This window comes from Giraffa tippelskirchi, chromosome 1, assembly GCF_054371585.1.
Source record: "Giraffa tippelskirchi isolate mGirTip1 chromosome 1, T2T-mGirTip1v1.2.pri, whole genome shotgun sequence".
Classification (NCBI taxonomy): domain Eukaryota; kingdom Metazoa; phylum Chordata; class Mammalia; order Artiodactyla; family Giraffidae; genus Giraffa; species Giraffa tippelskirchi.
In genome coordinates, this window is record NC_137275.1 from 3,718,790 (window position 1) to 3,735,330 (window position 16,541).

The 16,541-nt window shown below is 53.7% G+C and overlaps 1 protein-coding gene across 2 annotated transcripts in view; it reads right to left on the minus strand.

Moving 5' to 3' along the window:
* SORCS2 (sortilin related VPS10 domain containing receptor 2) overlaps positions 1-16,541 on the minus strand; it is a 486,615-nt gene that overhangs the window by 91,423 nt on the left and 378,651 nt on the right. For both annotated transcript variants that reach the window (XM_081580604.1, XM_081580512.1), the window contains exon 4: positions 883-1,047. In XM_081580604.1, the coding sequence (XP_081436730.1) occupies positions 883-1,047 (165 nt within the window). The remainder of the gene's footprint in view (positions 1-882; positions 1,048-16,541) is intronic.

Below are 16,541 nucleotides of genomic sequence, written 5' to 3' on the forward strand. Positions count from 1 at the left end.
ACACACACACACACACACACACACACACACACACACACACACACACTTGGCAACGTGAAGATGGAGCAGGAAGAGTTGAAGATGCTGCCTCTGAAGCTCAGAGTGACTCATCACCAGCCACAGAATTCCAGAAGCTGGTAGAGATGAGGGAGAGATCCTCCCCAGAGCCTCCAGGGGAGGGTCACCCCACAGACACCCTGGCTTTGGCCTCATGAAACTGATTTGGGGCCTTTGGCCAATACACTTGTGTTGTTTTAAGCTGCCAGGTTTGTGGTCATTCCTTACGGTGTCTGCAGGAACCCGACCCAGGCCTTTCCTCCAGGGGCCCTCAGCCCGCCCCCTCCCAGCCCCGGGTCTCCTACCGCACCCACACTGGCCCTGGAGAGAGCCGCTCCTCAATCACCCGTGAAGGTGCCCTGGGCTCCTGCGGCCCTGCTGGACCGCCCTCAGAGGAGAAGATGCTGGTTTGGGGTCAGAAGGACGATTCCCTCTCCTGGTGAGGGTGGAAGAGGCTTCCAGGCGGAGGGAAGGGCCTGGGGTGGGAGGGTGTGTGGAAGTGCAGGGAGGCCCCACGGCTAGAGTGTGCTGGGGGGCAGAGTGGAGGGTCCTCATAATTACCCACCGCCCGGCGGCCGTCTTGTGAGCCTGTTGTACCTCACCTCCATTCCACCGGTTCTCACTTGAAGCCATGAGCTCCCGAGGGGCACCTGACCACTCGGCCCCGGGGAGCAGGGGGTGATGGGGTCCCCGACCTCAGCCTGGGGAGCAGGGGGTGATGGGGTCCTCAACCCTAGCCCCAGGGAGTCCTCCTGCCGCCCAGGGATCCTGGGTCCCAGGTGATGGGAAGGCTCCCTGTTCTCACGGACTGCCCAGGAGGCTCACCTTGCCCTCCTTGGTGTAGGCCAGCACCTTGTCCTCCTCCCGGGGGTGGAAGATGAGCGTCTCCACGGAGAAGGGGACGAGCTGCTTCTGGAAGGTGGCACCCTCATCCGCGCTGAGGAACAGGCTCTGGTCCCGGTCGCTGAGCGAGGAGCTCACCAGGATGATCTGAAAGACACGGGTCAGGTGATGCGTCTACACGCCTGGAGCCGCTGCTGGGGTTGCTGCCTGGAACAGGCTCCTCGCAGCCCCCAGAGGCAACCGGCCCAGCCGACAGCTGACGCCAGACTTCCCGCCTGCAGAGCCCGGACAGCAGATTCCTGCGGTTCCGAGCCCTGTTTGTGGTCATTTGTTACGGCCGCCCCAGGCCACTGACTTGTCGAGTGAGAGCTCTGCAAGGGCCGGGAAAGGGGGTGGGGAGTGCCGGGAGGAGGCTTATTGCGAAGAGCGCCTGGAGCAGGGGCCCTGTGGGAGGCTGCCTCGTCCTGGCTGGAGGCTCCGGGCTGGAGTCGGAGCCCACCCTCCGTATTCTCTCCCTGGCCTCAAGCCCAGCATCTGGTCGGCTGGAGGTGACGGGAGACGCACACATCTGAGAGAGGCCCCGGCTCCACTCCGACGTGAAGCCGACGGCAAGGCGCCCCGTGAGGTCGGCGGGCAGCTCCCCCACGCACACCCCCAGCCCCCCACCCCCCGAGGCCCCTTCGCATTTGCCTTCCCCCGAGTTTCCTCTTCTCACAGTACAAGCCCTGCCGGGCTGTGTGTGAGGAGTGTCTTCCGTGTCACAGAAAGCTCAGGACAGGCCAGCCAAGGGTCAGAACAGGGCGGCCCCGCGGAGGGACACACTCATGCCCCTGGAGCCGGAGAAGGTCGACCAGCCGGTGGGCTGAGTCAGCGCCAGGAGCACCGGAGCACGGGGTGCAGGGGCTGAGAGCCACGTGGTCCTGCCCCCACCCCCCTGAGCCCTGTGGTCCCGCCTCCTGCTCCATCAGAAGATCCATTCCCCACACGGACGCTGCGGGACTCTCCTACATACGGACCTTGCAGGACCTTCACGGCTCTTCACAGCCCCAAGAGATGCCGACCCCTGTACGGGGGTCCTAGGCCCCTCCTGGACCGCCTCCCTCCCAGCCTCACGTGCGCCCTGGCCTTGCCTGGCATGGTCCACACCCCCGCCAGTGCCCCTTTCCACCTCGGCGCACACCCTGGGATGGCCTTCCTCCCCAGGCTGGTTGCAGCTCCTGCTGCAAGGCTGCTGGGGACCCAGGACTCGTCCACAACACACTCACTCCATTTCATGGTAGAGGCCTCCTGCACGGGGACTGGGGACCTGTCAGGTCAGGGGGACATCTGGAGGTCACTGCTGACCCCCTCCCCTCTTCACCCCCATAGGGCCTGGGCATTCCACCCCTAGGATGAATGAGGGAATGAATGAATGAGGGAGTGAATGAGTGAGGGGATGAATGAATGAGGGGATGATGAATGAACTGTGTGTCAGTGAAGCAGGGGGCCGGGAACACACACTCTGTCTTTGGATAACCCAGCTCAAATTCCATGTCGGTGTGACCAGGACCCTCTGTGCCTCAGTTTCCTTGTCTGTAAAATGGGAAATGACAGGGTGCCCACCGTGGAGGGTCTAATACGAACGTGACCAGCCCGTCTGTTTTATGATTCTGCATGGTGACTGTCACTGCATTGCCGTCACCTCTGCTTGGCAAGTGGGGAGACTGAGGGCAAGCAAGCGGCTGTGGTCACAGAGCTGAGCTGGATAGGGCCAGGGTCAGTGGCGATTCCACACAGGACAGGGTTTTAGCTGGGCTGGAGCTGGCGGCCAGGGTGGGACTAGCCTGGCCCAAGATGAGCTCAGCTTTCCCTGGGAGGGCATAGTACAATGAGACACTCCCAGAATGACTTTCCCAAACCGCGGCATGCCTCAGGGAGACAGCTAAGCACGTGGAGCATAAATCAACGGGCTGCACAAAGCTCCTCTTTCTTGTGAACAAGGGATATATCAGTATGTTCTTTCTTTCCGAGGAAACCTTCCTGAGCTCCCGGGTGAGGTCATACACCTCCTTCAGCACAAAGCCTTCTGACCCGCCAGCAAACGGAGAGTCATAGAGCCTGATTCCTTGGTGACTTTGATCCCTGAAAGGTGGACACGTGTGCTCGGAAATGTTCTTCATGGTGTGGTTTACATGCAGGAAAAATAGGAGGGGGTGGTGGAGATGGTTAGGGGGGCCAGAGAGCATGTACAGATGTTTACATGGTGTTCAGGGACAGGAGAGCTAATGCACTCATGGAAACAAGCAAGTTTAGTTTCTGTGCATTTTCCATTGACAGAATTATAAGGAAGTATATAATAATTTTGCCATAGTAGGTGGAGAAAAGTAAGTGTAATTTTGACAGTGGAAAATGCATAGAAAGAAGGGTGGAAGGATTATTACTCAGCCATAAAAAAGAAAAATGAAACTTGCCATTTGTGACAACGTGGATGGACTTGGAGGGCATTGTGCTAAGTGCAATAAGTCAGACAGAGAAAGCAAATACTGTGTGATCTCACTTATATGTGGAATCTAGAAAGAAAAAGGAAAAAAAACAAACTAAAAACCAAGCTCATAGATACAGAGAAGACACTGGTGGCAGCAGAGGTGGGGGATGGGGGCAGGCAAAATGAGTTGGTGGGGCGAAAGGTGCAAACATCCGCTTATAAGATGGAGAAGCCCTGGGGATGGACTGTGCAGCATGCTGAGAATAACCAACAAAACTCTACGGCACATTTGAAAGTTGCTAAGAGAGTAGATCTTAAAATTTTCATCACACAAAAGAATTCTGTAACTATGTATGGTGACCAACGTCACCTAGAATTGTTGTGGTTATTATTTCACAATGCAAACAAATATTATTATGTTGCACGCCTGAAACTAATATTGCTTGTCAGTTACAGCTCTGTTTTTAAAAAAGAGAAAGGAAAGAAACACAGGGGGTTATTAATAGTGGTTGGTTTTAAGTGGTGGGGTTAAGATTTTTTCGTAATTTGAAATAAACTTTTTAGTTTAGAAAAGTTTGATTTTTTTGAAGACTTTTTGATGTGGACCATTTTTACAGTCTGTGTTGAATTTGTTACAATATTGCTTCTGTTTTAGGCAGATGATGTGGGATCATCTTAGCTCCCCAACCAGGGATTGAACGTGCACCCCTACACTGGAAGGCAAAGTCTTAACCACTGGACTGACAGGGAAGTCCCAAACAGTTTTAGATTTATGGAAAAGTTGCAAAGATAGTACAGCGCATTCCCATACAACGCATACTCCGCTTCCTCTATTATTAACAGCCGACATCAACATTATACGTTTGTCACAACGAAGGACCCAACATCGACACATTGGTCGTATCTAAACCACACACTACGTTTCACCCGTCGTTTCACTGGTGTCTTTCTCTGTCCCTGTGCCAGGTTCCCACGTGACACTTAGTTGTCACTTCTCGGGCTCCGCTAGGCTGTGACGTTTTCTCAGACTTCCCTTGCTGTTGATGACCTTGGCGGTTTTGAGGAGGACTGGCTGGATATTTTGTGGTTGTGCCTTCATTTGGGTTTGTCTGCTGTTTTTCTTGGGCTGATGCTGGGGTTCTGGGTTTGAGGGAAAGAGCCAGGGGGTGGGGGAGGTTCTATGTTCCTTGATCACAGGGGTAGGGACTTAACTCCTTTTGCTCCCTCCAGCATCCAGCACATGCCTGACCCTGAGCTGTGGGTCAACCCAGGCCTGCTTGAATGAGCAATTCTGGCTCACTCTGTGACTCCTCAGGGAACTGTTTGCTTGCTTTTCTCCTCTGGGCGTAAAACATGCCCGGAGAGCAGAAATCATAAATAATCTCATTTATTTATTCCTGTTCACTCAAAATTTCACATGTCAGTGAAGGCTCATTCATTCATTCATTCCTCCATGGTTAAAAGCCGTAGGGTCATGCAAGGATTTAGGTTGCCCAGGGTTTATGGGAGCAGAGCAGGGGATGTAGGATCCAAGAGCAGAACAAAAAGAGGACTTCAGGAGGAGGTGACGCCCAGATGAGCTTTGAAGAATGAACGGAAATTTGATCCAGACCTGGGGAAGGGGGTTCTCAGACAGAGGCCAGCAGGACCGAAGACAAGCAGATAGGGGTCCCTGCTGAGAGCATTCACATCCTCCTCCCACCTCTGTGTACTGCTCCCTCTGGCTGGAATGCACACCAGAACTGAGCCCCCCCGACCCCCGACCTCACCACTGGCAATGAAGAGTCAGATTTCCAAATTTTTTAAATGTCACAAAATCCATGTGTGATAAAAGAAAAATTTTTGAAATTTCCTGAGCCCTGAATTCTGGGCAACTTCAACAAAGCTGAATGTTTCTCGTTTATTTTTGGTGTCCCTGCTTTGCAGGTACCCCCAGCATGAGTTTATCCTGCTTTTATGATGGGACATCCTCCTTCTTTTCCACTGCTTCTCCAATACCTCCTCATCCACCACAGCCAATTTCGAAGGTCACCTCCTCCAGGAAGACCTCCATGATACACATCCTCCAATAGAGTTTTCCTTGTCCCTCATCTGCCCCTTCCCCAGCATCTGATGCTCACATTTGCTCCAGTCAAACATTCCTAGGGTTCTCTCTGTGACTCTGCCTTTCCCTCCAGGTGGGGAGGCTGTGCAGCCTGGCAGGGCCCAGTCCTCATCCTTGCCATTCAGCCTAGAGCATGGGTGTTGGTATTCCCACACAGAATGAGGTCGCTGGGCACAGGGTCGCCTCTCCATGACAGCCCTTAGTTACAGCTAAGGCCCTGTTCATGGTGTCACCCAGGCGGAAGGAAAAGGAACCTGAGGAAGTGATTCTGGCCAGGGGCCCAGCGATCTGGATCATGGGCTATTTTTGGCCTCAGAGTGGGACAAGCCAGGAAAGACGGGGGAAGAAGAAAGTGCTGACAAGGAAAGGATTATTGGAGCAAAGAAAACAAATCAATTAGCATCATGCAGAGAGGAGGCTGGCAGATTGTTCCTCCAAATTGGGAACCAGACTATTTTCAATGGTGTATTTTCACTGCTTACTATTCCGGGGAAACATATGGTACCCGAGCGAGGTTCTGGGGGCCCGCGAGGCTGGATGCCTCAAAATCAGAGGCAACTCCGTTAAAGGGAACTATCTGATAGATTCACTGGACTAACAGCCAGCCCATATGAAGCCTGAGTTTCAGGGTCTAATTTGCCAGGCCACGTACACGGTGCAAACATGGAGCTCCTTGTTCAAAGAGAATCAGGAATTTCAAGACGGGGCCAGTAGAGCATCAGACCAAGCACGGAACCTCCTGCGACGGCCTGGGTCACACACCCACAGAGTGGACCCTTCCAAAGCTATTCAGTTAATAAGCTCGAGGACCAGGGGTAGCCGCATCCTTGGAGACTGTCAGACTCGCGGTGCCTTGGTCACACGGGACCTGCATTTTCTCACAGTCCCCAGTGAGTCCCAAGCGCCTTCCCTTGGGTGGGAGGTGCTGCTGCCTTAGGCCATAAGTCCTGCTCGTTTCGGCCCTGTGCCCAACTCCGAGCATGCAGGCGGACCTGGCCTCTGCTCCCCGCCAAGTGACAAGGAAATAACCAGGTGCACTAGAGCCCTGTTCTCAGCCTCCTACTCCTCCCAGCCCTGCTCTCAGCCACTCCGATGCTGCCCCGCAGGACGGAGGTACCCAAGACAGCGCTGGAGTCCAGGGAGGCCACACTGCTCATGGAACACGGAGGCCACAGCAGAGGCCTGCCAGCGCGGGGTCAGTGCAGGCTCTGGAGGCCCGTGGCACTGGCCTCACCCTCCTTTGCTCCTGCGAGCTGTGCAACCTTGGGCAAATGACTTCACGTCTCTGAGCCTGTGTCCTCCTCTGTAAAATGAAGATAAGTGTTCCCACGGCAGAGGCGACTGGAAGAGATGAAGGAAACAAACTGCATAATGGACTGAGGTGACGGCGGGTTATTCTCGGGGCGTTTTATCCTAAGAAGCTTCGTTCACCAAGCACCTCCCTGGGTCAAGGCCCTGGAGCTGAGGCAGCTCAAAGGCAGTGGTGAGGACAGTATAGGAAGCACATGGCTCCCTTCCTGCAGGAAACTCCAGGACAAATGAGGACAAAGGCAAACGAGCTGTCCCCAGGGTGACGAGCACTTTCTCTAAGGGGTGGGGGTTAGGCCAGGGCATGTGGGTTTGACTGCCTCCCTAACTGTGTTCCCTGAGCTGCCCTTGCCCCAGCCCAGGCCTGGCCTGGGGTTGAGGGCTTCCTGGAGGAGGCATCACCTGAGTCAGGTCTTGAAGGATGAATAGGAGTTCACTAGGGGAAGCAGTGATGGTGGAGTTCGGGGGAACGGCACATCAATGCTGAGTGGGAATGACAGGGCCCTTCTTTTGAAGAGAGTCATCTGCTTGGGGATGTGGTTTTCAATCACATTATTGACATGTGCTTTATTGGATATGCTCCACCCACACCAAAGTAGCCTGGACATCGGTGGGTCGGTAGACCAGATTTGCTCCCCTATGTAGGACTCGTGGTAGAAATGGGGGTGGGGGGAGGCCTGACACTGGGCAGTGGGCACAGAGAAGGGCCAGCCCAGTCAGGACACAAAGACAAGTCCCTGAGACGTGGAGCGATGGGAACTGCCGTGAAGCTGGCATGCAGCATGGGTGTGGGCAGAGAGAGTTCCCTGTGGTCTGCTGCGGGTGAGCGGGGCATGGGGCTGGGGCGGTTGTCTCCCTGAGGCTAAGTTCCCCAGGCCTGCAGCCTCTGTGCCTCCCCCACAGTCCCTGTCTGTGTTAAAACACATCGATTAGCTCTCTCCGCCAGGATGTTCTGGGTGGGAAGCCTGCAAAGCGACCTGGCCGCGGAGGCCTGAAAATTAACAACCCTTCTGTTATTTCCCTGCCAAGCCCGGCAGGTTTCCCCAGGGTCCCACTGGCATCTGGTTGGAGAGACGCAGGAGGTACTAAGCAGGGCAGCTCTGGGGCGGCGCCGAGATGACCAGCAGGGGCAGGTGTGGGTGGTGTGAATCACTGACTGCGCTTAGTGTTCACCGCAGACCCGCTAAGCTTAGGCGCGATCATCCCCATTTCTCAGATGCGGAAGCTGAGGCCAGAGAGGCCTTGTGGAAGATTGTACTGTCAGCCGGGGTTGCACCCAGCACTTCCCTGAATCATTCATCCGCGCCACATCATGACCAGTGATGTGACTGCATCAGCCTGGAATGTGGAAACGACATGGGGCTCGTGAGGCAAAGGGCTTGGGAGGGTCTAGACAGATTTTCTCCCCCACCCCCCACCACTGCTGCAAAGACTATTAGGCATGGCTTCCAGACGTCTGCAGGTCCGTCCTGAACTTGGGGGATTTCTGACCCCATAGACAGCAGAGGAAGGCGGGGATGGTGCGGGGAGGGGAGTGGGCTTTCTGTCCATCTTTATCTTTGTCTCCCGTGCTTGGTCCACCATCCTGTTCTTTGAGGCCATTCACGCACCCATTCAGCTGTGCGTCAGACCCCAAGCTGGGAGATGAATCTCATGGGAGCCTGGTCCCCAGGGAGCCCATAGCAGACAAGGGAAGTTGTTGAATGATGTGAGTTGTGTGCTGGGAGAGGCGACCCCGAGAAGGGGCTGGAATGGAGGCTGTCTGGAAAGTGTCCATGGAGGCGAGCTGCGTGCTCCCCTCACGGGTGGGTCAGCGTCGGCCAGGCACGGAGAGGTCCTCCAGGAAGGGCAGAGTGTGCGAAATGCTAATGTGGGCTTCCCACGACCAGGTCAGAAGGTTTGCCTGAACCTGGCACCGTGGACGCCCTTCTGGGACCCTTCAGTACGGGCCTGCCCCTCCCTGCCTGCCTGCCTGGATCGTGTCCACCTGCCCTGCCTGAGTCACCCCTGCACGAACCACATGTGGTCTCACCTGCCAAGTCGCCTCCTCTGGTGCCCTGCTGGGCTTCCATTCCCCCATCTCCTCCAAAAGGTGGTGCCAACATCCCAATCTGCCTTGCAGTATAAACCCTAGCTCTCAAACCTCGAGTTAAAAAAGGAAAACAAATACACCCAGCAACTGCTTCTCACCTCTGCCAGAGCTCTGGCTGGATACGCCACAGATCTGGGGTTTCCATCAGACCCTTTATCAAGGAGAAGACTTGCTTTTCATCTTCTCCCTACCAAGCAGAGCCCTCAGAGGCCCCCCTCTGCGCCCCCGGGAATGGGGGTCCTCAGGAAATTACCCTCCTATTTAAAACCCAATGGCCCAGTGCATCCCTTGCCAGACAGATGCGCCCCGTTGGGGACACAGGAAACTGGGCTTTGACGCCCGGAGAGGCAGACAGTGGAGACAAACAAATACAGCAGCCTCCACCCCCTGGGTCTCAAATTAGAATCTGTGCAGAGCCTCTCACATACTCGGCGTGAGTCATCATGAGCGAGAATAACTCTGCTCCCGGTGAGGAGAAGGCGCGGATGGACGCCTCTCGCTGGGCTGTTCAGCACACGCGTGGTGCTGCCCAGGGTGTCAGAAGAAAGTCACTCCGTGTGACGGCCTTCAGTCTGGGGAGGGGGAGCACAGCTTGGCGGAGATGCCGCTCTGCGCGGTAACCCTGGGCTCATACCTCTCCTCACCTTGAACTCAGAAACAATCGTCTGTTCTGGGCTGAGGTCCTAAATTAGGCACCACGTGTGAAACTGTGGCAGAAATAGAAGGGCTCTTCATGGCTTTTGTGCTTTCTTAAGCCAGAAAGTAGGAAATGACAGGCAATCGGCTCCAGTATCCCTGCCTGGAGAATCCCACGGACAGAGGAGCCTGGGGCCACAGTCCACGGGGTTGCAGAGAGTCAAACAGGACGGAGCCACGCAGGCAAACCAGAAAGGTCTATATTCTTGAAGAAGTCACAGATGATCGGAATTTATGCAGATATAAGTGTGCGGTGCTGTGTCCCTGCCTGAAGCCCTCAGGGCCTCTCCCGGGTCTGGCGGCCACGACTCGCTCCGGTGACCTCACCTGGCTGACTTTGTCCCCCTGCCCCCTGGCCCAGGGCAGCCATCAGGCCACGTCCACGTCCCCAGATGTCCGCTGCACCCTCACACTCCTTTTCCCTGGGAAGCTCTGGCTGTCTTCTCTCTGACCACAGTGAGGAAGCGGGCCTGGAGGGGGCAGGCCAGAGGCTGACTAGGAGAACATGGTGGTTATCAGCTGAGATAAGCCTGGGCTGGGGCAGACGTCATGCAACTGGAGGGGAGAGGGTGGGTGTCCATGACATTTCATGGTCAGAGTTTAGCGGGTTTGGTGAGGGAAACAGATGGAGAAATAATGGAACACCTAAGCGCGTGGCTTGGGCAGGCGTGTGGACGCTGGTACGGCTGGTGGACATGAGGACCACCCGGTGGGGGGTGCTGGCTTGGGGGGTGAAGAGGAACCCAGGGTGAGCCTCACGCTTGGGCTGAGCTTCCCGAGGGTCACCCGGGTGGAGGGAGGGGATCGGGGTTGGTACTCGGGGTGAGTTCAGCAGAGAAACCTGCCCTGGGGTAGGCCTTTGGAAGGTTCATGCTCAAACGTGTGACTGGGGGTCCTGGGAGTGGAGGACCCTCCCTAGGAGTGAGAAAAGAACTGGCCAGGGATGGGGACCAGCGAAACCCCACAGAGAGGAGCCTACAGGGAGAGCCCTTCCCCTGGGCCTTATGGCTGAGTGGGAGAGATAGGGAGTAAAACAAATTCAGGAATACAATGATTTCAGATAGACGTACCATGAGAAAAATAAAATCAGGTGATTAAACGACTATATGTATATACACACATAAGCACGTATGTATATATGACACACGGGCATTCATACATGTATGTATAAAGAGATACATACACATGAATATGGGCTTCCCTGGGGGCACAGATGGTAAAGAATCTGCCTGCAATGCAGGAGACCCGGGTTTGATCCCTGTATGGGGAAGGTCCCCTGGAGAAGGGAATGGCAACCCACTCCAGTGTTCTTGCCTGGAGAATCCCATGGACAGAGGAGCCTGGGGCCACAGTCCACGGGGTTGCACAGAGTCGGACGCGACTGAGGGACTAACACACATGAATGAAATCTATGAAAAGATGAATGAAGCAGCCCGGAAGGATAGAAGCACTGTTTCCGGCTGATGAGACTATGGGTTTTAAGTTTTTTCTGTCTTACTGTGTGTTTCTACTTCCAGTCTTACTATATCATGTTTACCTAAGATGGGAGAGGTACTCAATACATATTTGTGGGATCAACAGATACATTTTTGTAAATTAGTATTTTTAAGATGAAAATGTGCTAAATGTGTAATCAGAAAAGAACAATATATACTTTTACAAAAAGAAGAATTTGCTTATGGGCAAAGGCCTAAGAATGTACAGTCAGTTCTCTTTTGAGTAAAGAAGATAGGAAAATAATTTTTTTAAATGAAGGTTTACTTCTAGGAAATCCATGAACAGTTATTAATATTTTAAGTTCAATTGTATTTCCTCTCTCTCTGTCCAGCATCCAACCATCCATCCATCCATCCATCCATCTACCTATCCACCATCCATCCATCTATCCATCCACCATCCATCCTTCCATCCATCCATCATCCATCCATCCATCATCCATCCACCATCTATCCATCCATTCACCCATCCATCTAACCACCATCCAACTATACATTCACCCATCCATCCAGCATCATCCATCAACCCATCCACCCATACACCCATCCATCCATCCATCATCTACCCATCCATCTATCCATCCAACCATCATCCATCCATCCATCCATCCATCCATCTATCCATTCATTCACCCATCCATCCATCCATCCATCCATCATCTGCCCATCCATCTATCCATCCAACCATCATGCATGCATCCATCCATCCATCCACCCATCCATCCACCCACCCATCCACCTATCCATCCATCCATCAGCTACCCCTCCATCTATCCATCCATCCACCCTCTGTGTCGAGATTGACAAGCATCCAACACAATTTCGTAAAGCATCCGCTCAAACACAATTACAGAATTGATTGTCAGGAAAGGATTGGTTCAGTTTTAATTACCAGCCTGACAATCACTGAAATGCCAAGAAACATCCCCAAGAACATCTGTAAATTGAACGGAGAGGCATACCTTTTCCCTTTGGCTGGACGCTGACTTGGAAAATCTCGTGTCTGGTCGATAGTAACCAGATAAGGCGAACCTATCGCAGGACCTATAAAAACAACTCGTTGCCAATATTTCAGAGCCGCGGCTTATATATACAATCTTGTCTGTAGCATTTGGGAAATATGAGGCCCCCATCTCCCCCATAATTATTGATGATCTGAGTTCTCTAAAGGGGCTGATGCTGAGGCTCTGGAGTGAGTAGGGTATAATTGGTCTGTTTGACTGTCTGAGGATGTTTTGCAGACAAAGCTAAAAAGCCTGCTTGCTGGGCAGAGTGTGGCGGACGGTTAATTCTCTGGAGTGACTGTGTTTGGGAAAATTGTCTTTTATCAGGACAGTTGTATTAACAATGCATGGTTAGATCTGTGAACAATTTGCTCATTCATCTGCCCCTAACTGAACAGCAGAATGAGAGGGAATGATCTCTATACCTTCTTGGGATACGTTTGCAAACTGGTTCAGGCAGCTTCCGGGGTACAGATGATAATGTTTGACTGTGGAGTGATTGTGGAATCTCCAAAGGCTCTCTCTTCCAGTATTTGTGATTAGAGACCAAGATTATTACTGCCATGCTTGTTGGGCAAAGCGTGGCCAAAGACATGGTCCATCAGTGCAGGGACTATTGATGTTCTGTGCATGTAGAAGCCAGTAAGGACAGAGAAGAAAGAGCAGTATTGTGGCTTCCTTGTACCTGTGGGAGGAAATTGACTCTACCAGGGGAGCCCCAGTCAATGGCCTGTAGCAGAAATCACCTGGATCGTGGTTTTCCTGAATGAAACACTTCTGCCTCATGTGGAGTAGATAACAGCATTGGTAATAATCCTCAGTCAGTTCAGTCACTCAGTCGTGTCCAACTCTTTGCAACCTCATGGACTGCAGCACACCAGGTCTCCCTGTCCTTCGCCAACTCCTGGAGTTTCCTGAAACTCATATCCATCGAGTCGGTGATGCCATCCAACCATCTCATCCTCTGTCGTCCCCTTCTCCTCTGGCCTTCAATCTTTCCCAGCATCAGGGTCTTTTCCAATGAGTCAGTTCTTCTCATCAGGTGGACAAAGTATTGGAGCTTCAGCTTCAGCATCAGTCCTTCCAATGAATATTTAGGGCTGATTTCGTATAGGATGGACTGGTTGCATCTCCTTGCAGTCCAAGGGACTCTCAAGAGTCTTCTCTAACACCACAGTTCAAAAGCATCAATTCTTTGGTGCTCAGCTTTCTTTACGGTCCAACTCTCACACCCATATATGACTACTGGATAAACCATAGCTTTGACTGGATGGACTTTTGTCAGCAAAGTAATGAGTCATGCTGTGTAGGGCAACCCAAGACGGATGGGTCACGGTGGACAGTTCTGACAAAACATGGTCCACTGGAGAAGAGAAGGGAAAGTCACTTCAGTATTCTTGCCTTGAGAGCCCCATGAACAGTATGAAAAGGCGAAAAATAATCCCATGTGGCGTTTATCAAGCACTTACTGTGTGCTAGGCACTGTACTGAATACTCGACTCATGTTTTCAATAAGCCTCTGATGAGGTGGTTGCTGTTATTATCCCTGTATGATGGATGAAGTGAATCCCAGAGAGGGCAGTGACCTCTCAGGTCACATGGTGGGAGCTGAGGCCAAGATGCAACCCAGGCAGCTTCCTTCCCACACACTGCAAAGATGGGGGGAGCATGTTGCCAAGGTTAGGGGGTACAGGCTACAGAGATGAGGGGTGCATGCTGCAGAGATGGTGGGGGTGCACACGGCCCTTCCCTTGCTCTTTGTTTGGGCATCACAGAACCCATGTTGGCTAGTGATGAGGACAGAGGAAGCACAGCCTAGATGTCCTTGACTTCACGGAGCACACAATCCAGTGGTGAAACGGCCAAAGAAGCCCATAAATGAGGGACCACGGACTCTGAGTAGGGCCCCAACACTTGACGACAGGGTGGGGGTGGGGAGAGGGCCCTGGCAAGACTACAGAGAGAGTGAGTAGGCCGGGTCCAGCAAGAAGGGATGGGGAGGTGGGGCATGCGGAAGAGGGGACCACGGGAAATGTGGAGAAGGGAGACTTGGGGGGCTGGATGCCCACTGGGTGGGGCAACAGGGAGTCTCCTGCCTGGGGTGCTGGGAGGAAGCAGTGAGCTACAAAGACCTGGGTCCACCCTGGTGGCGGTGACGATCTTTAAAGGAGGAGACTGAGAAGAAATGGGCTCAGAGGTGAGATGAGACCAGAGAGCACAGGGCCAGGGGAGCCCGGGCCCGAGGGAACAGGCATGGGGGCAGCTCAGACAGGGGAGGGTGGAGCAAGCACCGTGACTCTCACAGGACGGGTGTCCCTGGATACTTCTGACTGTTATAAGTGGGGTGTCCCCAGGTGCCACTGATGGTCAAAGGTGGGGCACTGGTGTCTCTGGGCACCACTGACTGTCACAGGCAGGGCACTGGGGTACCTGGGGGAGGGGTGATGCAGAGACTGTGCCATCGGCCACCCCTTCCTTCTGTCTCGTGACCATGCGCCATCAGGCATCAGTGAGTGTTTCCGCTCCTTTGGGACAAGGAGTGGCCCTGGGGGCTGGCCCACAGCCCCTCTCAGAACAGACGCCTCATAAGCCGTGGGTGAATTGAACAAACTCTCGGCAATGATGGGAGACATGAGTCATCTGTCTTGTCAGCTTCTTCTCCTCCTCCATCTGCAGATGAATGATGATTTAATTAAAGTTCCCAGGGCAGCAGCCCTGCACCAGGAGGCTCCTGAGGGCTTGGGATCGCGTGGAGGCCAAGGTGAGTCCAGGCTCTGATCTCCTGTGGGAACCACCAGTGTCGATGTTTCTGGATGGAGAAGTATGGAAGTCCATCCTGCACAAAGGCTCCCAGAACCCTCCCCATGGGCCTCAAGGTGGAGGCCTGGCTGTACCTGTCCCACAGGCACAGACCAGAGACGGCGGGGGCGAGGGGGCAGATCCGGCCCCTCTTGTCACTTAAGACACACAGACACCCAGAAATAGGTGGCCCAGGCCAAGTTGCAGAGCCTCAGAGCTGACTGCAGCACCAGCCAAATTGGCATAGTCTCTGATGATGGAAGTGCTGTGACTAGCCCCTGTCCCTCTGCTGGACACCGCCTGACAGGGGGGATCCCCCCTCACTCACTGGACCAGTATGCTTTCTGATGCTGCAACTGCCACAATAACATCCCTTCCCCCTTTCTTGGTTACCTCTGGTGACGAGGGGCTCCCTACTTCACTGACTGTGTGTTTGTCTTTAAAAAGAGCTCAACCCTACAGACACACCACAAAGAGCTTGGGAGCCTGGCAGATCTACGCTGAGTTCTGGCCATGTGCATAAGGCAATGTGACCTGAATCAGTTCAGCAGCCCCAGGATCCCAGAGCTTACCCTTTAAGAAGGAGTGGGACCCCCTACATCCTTGCTTCCCTGTCTGGTCTGGTCCTTCTGCTCAAGCCTCAGGATGAGGAGGGAGGGTGGGTGATGGGAGGAGGCCCTGGGAGGAGCATGGTAGTCCTGACCTTCCCCTGAAGCTGGTCTACGGGCATCTCTCCCTTGAGAGTTGACCTGGGTGAGGGCTGCACTCAGGGGAGGGGGTGAGTACTTGGATCAGAATGTCATTAAAATGCCACAGCATCCCTGATCACAGACTTGCTGTCACAACATGCAGCTGTGACAATGTACAGATCTCACCAACCAGGCAGCAGTCGTGGCAATAACAGTAATCATAGCAATAATAATAACAGTAACAGCTCTGGTGACACCCAGTCCGGGCGGATGCTGCTCTGAGTGGTTCATTGTGACCGTTCACTGGTCCCGCCGAGAAGCTGTCCTGTCATTGTCTCCAGTTTCTAGTGGGGTTAACCCCTTGTCCAGAGGTCCCCCAGCTCACGTGAGGCCGAGCTGGTGACAGGGACGTTCCAGGCCACTAGGCCGAGCTGCCTTCTCTGATCTGATCTATTGATAGGATTTCTGTGTAAGATTTTGTTCAGCAAAAAGTACTGATGTTTAAAAAAGAGACATACTTCCCCATGCTTGATTCTGTCCAATCACCACCGTTCAACACACCACACACACACACACACACACACACACACACACACAGCACATTTTATAAACCAGGGGAAGGAGCGTTTAAGGAAAGCTTCTCGGGGAGAACTGAGGAGAAGATTGCTCTGCTCCATGTAGCAAGCGCCGCCCTTGGGTGGGTTTTGGGCTGGGCAGACTGCCCTCATCTCTTGCTCAGGGACACGTGTACCCAATCCCTGCCTCAGGCTCTGCTTCTAGGAACCTGATCTAAGGCTGCTGACTTCTCTCCAAGCCATGGGCTCTGGAGGCAGGGCCAGGTCCGGGAGAGCAGGGGACCAGTCACGCTGTCCCTGTGGGTCTGACACACAGCAGGAAGGACTCTTTGGACATGGGTTGCAGGAAGGAATCAGGACCCGTTGTGAAAATTCGGATTCGTAAGAGGCTGAAAAGCGCCGGAGACCAGCGTC